Source organism: Populus euphratica, unplaced genomic scaffold (assembly GCF_000495115.2).
Source record: "Populus euphratica unplaced genomic scaffold, PopEup_1.0 scaffold243.1, whole genome shotgun sequence".
Lineage (NCBI taxonomy): Eukaryota > Viridiplantae > Streptophyta > Magnoliopsida > Malpighiales > Salicaceae > Populus > Populus euphratica.
The window spans coordinates 198998-210395 of NW_011500122.1; the positions used below are offsets into that span (position 1 = coordinate 198998).

At 28.6% G+C, this 11398-nt stretch overlaps 1 protein-coding gene across 1 annotated transcript; it reads right to left on the bottom strand.

The window, feature by feature from the left end:
* Window positions 1-8251: 8251 nt before the first annotated feature.
* LOC105110145 ((3S,6E)-nerolidol synthase 1-like) lies at window positions 8252-11151 on the bottom strand. Its single transcript, XM_011005083.1, has 7 exons — window positions 11005-11151; window positions 10658-10925; window positions 9760-10111; window positions 9462-9680; window positions 9237-9375; window positions 8847-9095; window positions 8252-8743 (listed from the first exon to the last, which is right to left on the bottom strand). Exons 1-7 carry the CDS (start codon window positions 11062-11064, stop codon window positions 8447-8449), a joined length of 1584 nt encoding a protein of 527 aa, XP_011003385.1. The 5' UTR covers window positions 11065-11151; the 3' UTR covers window positions 8252-8446.
* Between the last annotated feature and the right edge of the window lie 247 nt (window positions 11152-11398).

The following is an 11398-nucleotide window of genomic DNA, read 5'->3' on the forward strand; positions in this document are numbered from 1 at the left end:
GATGTTCCTGATTCATGGGCCAGAAGCTTCCTAGTTATCCATTGAAAAAAAGTTCGATCATTCTGTGTTTGTCAAACCCTTTTGATAAGAAAAATAAATTGAAACAAAATTAGTCCAGCCCATATATTCCTATAAATCAGTACGGCCCATACAAAAGAGATGCCATTTCTTGCCACTGTTAACTTACCCATGCACTTGTGAATTATTTATTATTATTAAAAAAACTAGAGGAGAGTTTTTTTATATTTCTTATAATAATATTTATTTGAATAATATTTTTTATTTTATTTTTAATATTAAATCTATTAGAGATTATACTTCATATTTGTTTTTCAATTTAATTTTTATAAAGTTATTTCAAATTCATGATCTCGATCACGAATTTAACAGGTTATCTTGGTTTTGCTTAACTATTTTTTATAATTATTTTATAATTTTATCTTTTAATATTAAATTAATTAAAAATTAAATTTCATAATTTATTTCAATCTGTTTTTTATGAGGTTATCCATTTCATAACTCAAATCACAAGTTTAGAGAGTTAACCTTGGTTGACAAAAGAGTTGATTTTTTATTATTTTTCATAGATTTTTTTTTTATTTTAACATTAGATTGATTAATAATTAAATGTTTTAAATTTATTTTTATTTATTTTCTATTGTATTATCCTGATCTCATGATTCAGGTCACAGGTTTAATAAATTAACATAAGTTGACTATGGTCAATTTTTTATGTTTTTTAATTTATTTTTTTAATTTTATTATTCAATATTAAATTTATTAAAAATTAAATTTTATAATTTATTTTAATTTAATTTACATAAAGTTATCATCATCTCAAATTTTAAGTAGATAAATAGGTTAACTCAAATTAATCTAAATCGATCTAATATTTTATTATTTTAATGTTTATTTTAAAAAAATTATTTTAAATATTTATTTTAAATTAAATTATATTCTTATAAATTATTTAAATTATTTTTAAATTCATGTAATCAATATGACCAAATTAATGTTTTTTTTTTTTACTAAAAGAATCAGCAATGCCAAGATAAAGACTTTTCCACGTAAACACCTTAAAGAATTTAAATATATTTCACAATAGTTTGAAAATCTCTTGAACACTACAAATATTTTAATCTATCTGTCATGTTCATCATCAACTTTAATTAAAATAGTTTTTTCTATTTAATAATTTTTTTCTCTCGTAACATATGAATGCTTTTGATCACGTGAATATATCTTGTCTTGACTAACCAGAAAACAATACTCAAAGTAAATTTATTAACATTTCATTTCACGATTTAGAATGAAGAATTTTAACATATTTGACATTATTTTAAAAATCACGTCACCGCCGTCATGTTTTTAAATAACTCATTTTGCATTCATCATGTTACATGAAAGTCAACTTTTCAACATAAAAATAAAAATAATATCTGTCTTTGTATTTTAAAATATTTTTTAAAACATTAAATATTTTTTATTTTTTATTTTTTATTTTAAATTAATAATTTTTAGTGTTTTTGAACTATTTTAATATACTAATATTAAAAATAATTTTATTAAAATAAAAAATATTTTTTTCATTTTATTTTTAATAAAAAAATACTTTAAAAAGCAAGCACTATATTTATAAAAAAATAATATTAATTTTGAAAAATTGATGTTAAACCATAAATCTTATATTAAATAGGGAAAACTCACCATGTATTTATTGATTTGATTTACAATATTTTAATATTTTCTGTACAACAAAATATATATATATATATATTCAGCTTGCTCGTTAAAACTAAGAAAATTAATATGTTAATATGCATAAACAAATTTTATTCAATTAAAATGTCTGATTTGAAATTTTTAATTATATAATCAAACTAAATGAAATCAACTCACTTGATTGCACTAAAATTTCAAGTTTATATAAATTTAGTGATTTGTCGACGTGGGATATAATTAACTAATAATTTATCTTTAATTCTCTGCATCCGACTCTAACAAGAATGATATATAAATTAAAGTAATTTAACTAATTAAATTTTAAATTTTTTTAATAATTATAAATTTAAATTCTCTCAAAACCACTTAAGATTTATATAATTATTAAATTTAAAATTTATAAAATTAATTAAAATATATATAAGCTAGTTTGAACCCTCTTGTTGATTAAAAAGAGAGAGATACGACACATAGTTAACATTATATATATAATATATTATACATTGTTAGTAATGTCAATTATTTTCTAAAATTGTTGGTACTTTACATAGCCATGCATCTTCCTGAGGTTTGACCAACCAGTAACACGCCTTTGTTTCCGTACTCTTTGGAGATTCCTCAAAATTTAAGACAGGAGATCCTTGCAGCGACCTTTATTTGACGATTATAATAAAATGCACAATGATGTAGGTGTAATGTTCCATGTGGAAAAATATGAGATAATAAGCATACTCTATTCAATATATATATAAAAAAATTATACAATCCATCTAAAAAAATAAAAAAAAATGTATACTATTATTTCAAATTTAAATCAACCCAATAATTTGAATAAAAAAAATTATGCAAAGCAGTGTAAACTGTATTTTTTAAAATTTTAAATTTTTTACTAAAAATTATTTATTTTTATATTTTTAGATTATTTTATTATATTAATATTAAAAATAATTTTTAAAATATAAAACAAATATTATTTTAATATATTTTTAAAAAATATTTTAACAAAAAGTCATTATTATAATCTCATACAAGCCCTCTCTTGACTTTGACTTGAAACCCTTCTAGCGTGCCTTCCTGCACCCTAACAGCCAACAATGAATAAGCAAAAGTTCTCTTATGGATGACCATGCATGTTTCTCAGCTTGAATGTGTTGAAATCCTTTTTATTTATTTATTTATTTATTTATTATTTACCGAATTACAGGAATTGTTGGTCCTTTACACAGCCACGTGGTTAATTTGTCTTCCTTTCTTCCTTAATATTTCAAGATTGTTGACGAATTATAGAGCTGGTCTTGAAAACATGGTTTGTCGAAAAAATTATTTTTAATGTTAATCCCACACCACAATTACTTATATATTATTTATATAGATCATTTTGTGTTCTTAATTTATATTCTTCAAAAAATGACAATATCTAGACATAAAATCTTTTCTTAATTAATCTATGTAAAATCTACCAATTTATGCCTTTGTTACATACAGATAAATACTATCTTCAATTCACGTTTTTAAATTAATCAGTTATGAGTTCATTTTATATATATAATTTTTATTTTTTATTTTTTTAATATAAAATACTTAACACTCACATGTATACCCGCTATCATATTCATTACCAAATGTCATATTTATAATACATTTTTTCCCATTAATTTTTTTTCCAAGATCAAATTGCAATTTGCATGCGATTTCAGCTGCGTTTCCATGGGAAAAAGAAAACATTGTGGAGGGAATTTCTGTGATATACGTACAGTCAAATTAACAGCCATATATAGTCGGTGAGTTTTTTTTTAATGTTTTTTAATTTGAAAATATATTAAAAAAATATTTTTAAAAAAAATTATTATTAATATCAATATATTAAAATAATCTAAAAACACAAAGAAATTAATTTAAAAAAAAAATAAAAAGATTATTTTTTAAAATACTTTAAAAAAAAAAAAATTATTTTAAAACAAAAAAATAAAAAGATTATTTTTTTAAATACTTTTAAAAAACAAAAACAAACAACTTATTAGAAATTGATAAGAATTTTTACAGCAAGCTTATTCATGTAGTTCACGTAATAATTAGCTCCCCCTGGAGTGTAATGTAGATGAACCTCTCAATTTCTCGGCAATAGTTCTTTAATATTTGAAACGTTACACTATCTTCCCGAGCCACACACAGAACATCTATAAAATCAGAATTACAAATGATATTTTTTAAACAAAACTTTCAATATAAAAGGAATTCTTTTTATGATGCAAATTAAAGAATATAAACCCCATGGAAAAAAAATATTGTACAATAGGTGCGATTCACTTTAGATTGAAACAATGATTTTACACTTTTGCCCTTCAAAACAAAATCACAAAGAAGCGGCTTCTGTGTTAAAATAATCTTTTCACCCGGGATATATTTATCATTTTAGAATTGTTTGTGGGCATCTTGATTTTTTCATAATTTTTTACGCAATAAAATTACTTGATAGTTCATTTTTTTAAGCACGGTGCAATGACTCATTTTCCCTTAAAATCAAAATTCTCATAGCTTGCTTACATGGGCTTATTCGTTATTTCCTAATGGTTTTTTCATAATAGCTTTTTGGTCATAGGAGCAATGTGATATTTTGATAAATAAAAAATAAAAAAAGATGCTAATGCATGCGTTGAACGCTTTGGTCTCCCCACCATTCTTAAAAAACACGTGGAGCTAACTTTAATTGTCAAAAACAAATTGAGTATCGAATATTCGATTTGTCTTGGGGTCCTCTTCCCCCTAGGTAACACTTGTAGTTAATGGACCTTTATAATTATATTGTTAGATTTAGTCACTATTCCTTCAAATGTTGTTTTTTTTTATTTGACATACTTTTTGAATATTTTTTTTATTTCACCCTTCTTTATTTTTTTAAAATTTCAGATTTGATACTCAATTTGTTTATTACTATTTTCTTTGCTTTGATAAATATTTAGATTAATAATTTTTTATTCTGATTTCATCTTTCAACATTAAATTACTGGAGAATTTAGTTTATTGATTAAACCCGAGTCTATAATGTCATGGTTTGTAAAATTGAAAGTTTAACTCATGTTTAAAATATTTGTTCAAGTCAATTACCGTAGATCGAGATTGTAAATTTACAGGTTTAGCTTTCAAAAAAAATTCACACTTACCCTCCAATTACTATGGATTAGATATTTTTGAATTGATCAAGGTTACTACTATCATTTTACAAATTATTTTTATACAATTAAATTACTAGAATACCCTTAAAAGCAAAATAACACTTAACTTGGGTTTAGAGGTTTTTTTAAAATTTTATTTTTCAAAGTATGGTGTAATTACTCTATTGATCTTAAAATCAAAATTTTTAAAGCTTGACCTTAGGGGCTTATTCATAATATTACATTGGTTTTTTTTTATATATATATATAATCATTTGGTTTTAGGGGCAATTTGGTCCTTTTATTAATATCAATAATAATTAAAAAAAAAACTAGCTAGCATTTTTTTGGCCCTTTTCTAAATTTAATTTTTTTCCTGTTTTCGGCCTTCAATATTTGGTTCATTATAATTGGGCTTCCCGATTTGGTTTGCTATGGGTTTCATTGTTTTATCACAATCTCATACCCCATATTATGGATTTCGTTGGATAACAATGGTTAACCCAGGTCAATCCAATATGTTGTCATCTATGTCGTCCAATATGTCACCATTTAAGTATTTTAAAAGTGTTTTGGCTGATATGCATCAATTTTTTTAATTTTTAGCTACCTAATGTCTTTATGTTTTTTTAACGTTGAAAAAAAATGATCCAACATGTGGCGTAATGCAAATCAAAAAACTGGTTGATTACTATATATATTGTAACCCATATTTGGATCCTTGTACAAAAAAGGAGAAAATACAAAAAAAAATACATTCAGCAGAATATAGAAAATAATAATAGCAATGAAAAGAATATATCAGAGCACCCAAAAAATGGCTAAAAATTGGTTGAAGAAGTTTAAAAATACAAAGATTAAAATTTGACAGTATATCATTAACTGATGAAAGCCCTGTTGATCAAAAAAATTCAATTTAAGAAAGAAAAGTTTAAAATTAGATGTTTATTGATTCAATTAAATTTTATTAAAAGTTTAATTGAATTTATGGAGGGTTTAATTGCAAGAAAAATTGATTTTCAAGTCAATTTAGGCTTTAATTAAAAGAAATTAAAGTTCCGAGGTCAAATTATATTTTTTAAGAGTTGATTTGGTCAAATCAAGAGCTTAATTGCATAAACATTGAAGTTTGATAGCCAATTAGGGACTTGTTTGAAGAAATCCAAAATCAAAGACCAGACTGAAAAAAGCACGCAAATAGAAAGACTAATTTGAAAATTAACATTTTGGAGCCTTTTTTCTTTTAAATGAAATGATGCGTTTTAAGCAAAACAGCGTTGTTTCATACACTGTTCATTAGAAAAAAGAAGAAACCCAAAACAATGTTGTGTGGAATGACACTGTAAGTTCTTCTTCTTCTTCCCTTGCACACGCAAAGGCAGGGGAAGAACAATTGTGTTCCTTTGCATCTAGTCCTCTCCCTCTCTCTCCCAAAACCCGACAAAAACCCCTCACTTGCATAAACCCTGACACAGTCCACGGCTCTCATCTGCTACCATGATGAAGATTGGACAGGGAAGCCATGCCCTGTAAATGACTGAGGCGATTGGGCAAAGATGCCTAAGCCACCCTACCCTGTCTCTAGGATTGGATAGAGACAGGGTAGCTACTCTTTCCTCTTATCAATAAATACAGGGGAAGAGAGCAGCATAAAAAAAAAGAAAGAAAAAAAGGAACGAACAAAAGAAAATAGAGAGAAGGAAAATAGGGAGATTGTCTTTGAAACCAGAGGGCAGAAGGAGATAGAAAAGAGAGAAGAGATGAGAGATTTGAGAAGGAACAGAGTAGGAAGACTTGAAGGAAAAAAACAGAAAGAACAGAAGAAGAACAGAAAACAGGGGAGAGACTATTTGAGAATGAGAAAAACAAAGCATTACAGTTGAATTTTGAACTAGGGGACATTTTGAGAGGACCAAAGAGAGGGAGAAAGAATAAAACAGGGAACAAAAGGAAAAACAGAGCAGAATAGAAAAAACAAAAGAAAAACACAAAGAAAGAAAAAAGAACCATCAGCCAGTCATTGCCATCATTTATAGATGCGTTATGCCACCTCTGCCATCACCAGCACCGAGAGCAGCGCCACCATGAGTTGCCAATAGGTTTACTTCCCTCGCCCCTCTTTTCTTTCTTCCTCTTCTTTTGCTCCCTGACTCCACTGTTCATGTTGTATGTGAATAGTGGAGAGTTGCTCCACTGTTCACTAGGCCGGTCTAGCCTAGTAAAAAGAATTAATAATATATTTTTGAAAATTTATGATTTTCCAGTGTATTTCTCTACTGAATTTTGCTTAATATTGGTTTATATTTTTATACCGTAAAGATACAAATCCAGTATTAAAATAACTGGTTTTTTAAAAAAAATATATATTTTTTATTTCAAACATATGGTCAAGTCTCTCAAAGCTAAAAAAAAAAAATCATATTGTATTTTCATACAACAAAGAAAACTTCAAAAAATATGTTTTAGCATGTATTTTGGCTGATATTTCAATAAATTTAGTATCAGGGATTACAAATTTATATGTAAAATATATTTTCAATATTAAAAAGGTAGTTTTTTTATTGATGTTAGGACGGTTAGATTTTACCAGATAAAATAAGTATATTCTTACCGAGAAATATTTTTCTTAAACTGTAGACAAATAGAAAAACGATAAAACTGTAGCATATATCAGAGAATAAAATAATTCAGCTTACTTTAGGTATAGCGTATTTGGGGTGCTAATATTTTTACTTTACGCAGCCAGTCCCAGTATTCAATATCTAAGACTAGTTATGTTTTTTAGTAACTAAAATATTAGGTGGCAACTCTTATTTTTTTTTTTACCAATAAAAAATAAAAATTTCTTATCCCTCAAAATTTTCTAAACAAATACACACATCATAAAAGTGAACGCATTCATGTGCGATAATGTATAGAATATATCCAAGTAAAACTAATATATATATATATATATATATATATTTTAAACACGGACTTTAATATATTTTAAGGCTTGAAGGAAGATTTGAGATGTTCTTGGTTGCAAATGGCTTCCGGCTCAGCCTAAGATATGTAAAAAAATTGTTTCATACTTATAAAATAAATATAAAATTTTGATAAAGCACCCCTATAATAAATATTTAGTGATAATATAGGTTTAACAATTAATAGATGTAATTTATGAATGGAGTACCTAACTGAGAGGGTCAATCAAAAAGATACCAATAATTTAGGGAGTGATCGATCGGACTATATTGCCTATATGTTGGAGAGACCTTTAATAAATAAGAACAAGATTTGTAATTCCATTAAATTTTTTTCCCACAAGTGGAGCCAAATCTTATTAAAAGTAATGCAAATAAAAAAGTAAATATATATATATCGATCGAGATCAGTACAATTCCCTTGTGTCTTTTATTTCCCCTTCATTTCTCTTATAAATAACATACACAAAACTAGAAACCGACAAATGAAAACCACAATCGTCTTCGAAACCGTTGATTATCTAAAGAAAACGTAGTGATTAGTGATTATTAACTTAATTATCTATAGATCTTTAGGGTTCTGAAAGAGGCACATTCTCTTTCAACCTAGAAAGGTTTACTTTCTAACTGAGCAGCAAGTGACCTCGTGTACTCCTTGAGACTTGCAAGACTAGGATTGTCATCATAACTGTACATCAAAGGAATCATTCTTGCGACGTTTAGACAAGCTTTTGTGAAAGACGGTGAAAATGGTGACCGAGACAGACATTCCTGATTCAGTTTCTTCCACGCATCACAAATTAAATGGCTAACGTGCTCTCTCGCTCTTTCCACCGTAACATTTGGATGTTCTCTGATGTAGCACTCCAAGTAGGACCCGTCATGACCGTCTTGATTCTCATCCTAAGTTCAATCAAAGAAAGATGTCTCATTCATCGTACAAAATCATGAATGCTATTTTCTTTGTTTATTGACTATATAGCCCTTTCAGATTATGTAGCCTAACCTCAGCAGTGCCCAAGTCATCCCAAAGACGGAGGATCGTCGCTATGAATGATATAATGGGAGGAAAGCCATCCACAAAATCAACTGTTTCTTTGTTGATGCCCTGGCCCAGGAGAAAGAACATGTGGACCAGCACCACATGCACACCTGAACTAACAATTCCATTCCTCAAATATTCTTCTGGCTTTGGCAATTTCCCAGAAGCAAACCACTTTGCTTCTTCTAAAAATGCGTTGCACAACTTTTTCCACTGCAACAATCAGATAAGAATATGGAAAACATGTATCATAGATGATCCTTCATGACAAATGTTAGGCAAAAAATATAATTTGTGCGAGAGAATTCCTGGTTGGTTCTAGCACATATTGAATTGTAAATAAATGATCCATACCGATTTCTGTAAGGATTCTATAGGGTTCCATCCATGCTTTTCAAAAATCTTGGTGCTAATCCTCTCAGTGATGTCGAAAAGAGCCTTAAGAGAAATCTTCATGCTTTCTGGTAGCTGATTAGCGGCTGTGAGGTCCCATCTTCAGGCAATGATTTGATGGATTAGAAAATCTTAAGCAAAACACACACGAAGAATCAAAGAGAGAGATGATACGAGGGCGCATACTCATTGACTGCTTCTGTGAAGATAGAGAGGTCATTGAGTGTCCCGTAAAGATCGAAAATGTCGTCGATAATGTAGACCAGAGAGATGGGTTTAGTTAATTCGACCCTTTGCTCAGAGAGGTTAGGATCTATGAGGACAGACATGGACCACATGTGCCACTTTAGAGGTTGGTCTCTTGCGAATTTCAACTCCTTAGCCAAGCCTAAGTCTTTCCACCAACTAAAAAAACACGAGATTTTGCATTAGAGGAGAATAATTTAATCTTGTTAGTGCATTTCAAGCAATATATAGTTCTTACTTTGAAATCTCAAGAATTTCCTTCTGATGTATAGATCGTACAATTTCACAATCGATTTTCGCCAACTCTGAAAAAACCTTGATGTTTTCATTTCGGATATCAATATTGTTTAGGAAGTTTTTGACCATGAACCTTGCCAAGCTCTTGTGATAAGGATGCTTCAATGTATTTGCAACAATTTCAGATTCATGATGATTAAGTAGCTTGGCACTGAAGTCTCCAGCTTCATCAAGTATATCTTCACTTTCCATACTCAGTTGTGAAGCTTCATACAATGCCATCAAACCCTTTACGTCATTTTCTTGTATCAAATGAAAATTTCCCTCTTCATTCCTGAAGTTGTTAAACACCTCTATAGCACAGCCACAACAAAAAAATGGTAAATAATTTATTTATTTTTCAGATGCACTAATACTAATCTACATCTAGCATTGGAGTATGACTTGTATTCCTTGACATAGGCACTAAAGCAGTGGTGAAGCGTGGACCAAATTGATGCAGGGACAACTTAGAAATATCATGAGGCTTTAGAAGAGCTATAAAATATTTTGGATTTTTTTCTTTTCTTTTTTTGGTGTCTTAGTAATAACTCTGGGGGAAGGAGGAATTAGTGAACAAGAGTTATCTTCTCATAATTAATTTGGAGTTCTCATGGCCTCCTCAATCTAGCACGGGGGCCTTTTCCTCTGATGACCGAAGGTGGTGATGCGGTCCATTACAAAGTGTTATTTTCTAATTTATCTTGCTGTGTCGAATTATTATTCATGTCTTCATGTTTTTAATTCATCGAATTTTAACATATAACAAAACAAATATAGTACCAGCTAAACATAAAGGTTAAGTAAATGATTAGAATCTCGATAATAATTTTATATTGTTCTCTAAGACGGTTGCTGACCTTGAGAGACATTATAACCCTCTTGTCTCAATAATCGAAAGCGAAGAGCAACTCCAAAAACATCAAGAGGAAGATGATTTGGAGAACTGAAGTTCATATATTGAGTATTTAGAAAAGCTTCAATTTCCTCTCGGAAGTGATAGTCAATGCCTAAGCGTTGAAGTGTATCGATCATTACTAAGCCTTCCAGTGGATCATTTCCAGTAGTATTGCTGAGAATATACCCAGCTTCCTTCACCATTTTTCCATGTCTGAGGCATAGCTCATTCTGCAAAAGCGAAATATAGATTAAGCAGCATAAGAAACCAGAAACAAATTAACATGCAATATGTGAACCGAAACTTTACCTCAAGGCTAGGAAGATGAAAGGATGCTGAGAAGTGGTCATCATTGATGGAAAATGCCATTGATAATATCTCCAATAATTAACGAGAAGAAATACTGAGAGATTTGAGTGAGTCTTGTGAATTGTGATGTACAATAATTCAGTTTGTGGGACGATATATACAGAGTTATCAGTTAACAAACAAGTGATAGCTAGAACCACACAATGTGTGATTCATATGTTCCGCCATGTTGACTGCACATTCTACAGCAGAGAAGTCTGTAATAATGTTATTGCGTTGACTGACTGCACATGTACAATAAAAGTCTAAAATTAAGTGTTCATACTTTTATTTTATTATTATGCTAAGCTTAAAATTAAGTGTTCATACTTAGAGTTCTATTGTTTGTAAGAAA

Bases quoted from the DNA above. Each gene is read 5' to 3' on its own strand.
- LOC105110145 (XM_011005083.1), bottom strand. From the start codon at position 11,064: ATGGCATTTTCCATCAATGATGACCACTTCTCAGCATCCTTTCATCTT. The intron at 10,112-10,657 runs GTCAGCAACCGT...GCTGTGCTATAG, and splicing joins GGGTTATAATGTCTCTCAAG to AGGTGTTTAACAACTTCAGG. The intron at 8,744-8,846 runs GTTAGGCTACAT...GATTGAACTTAG, and splicing joins ATGACTTGGGCACTGCTGAG to GATGAGAATCAAGACGGTCA.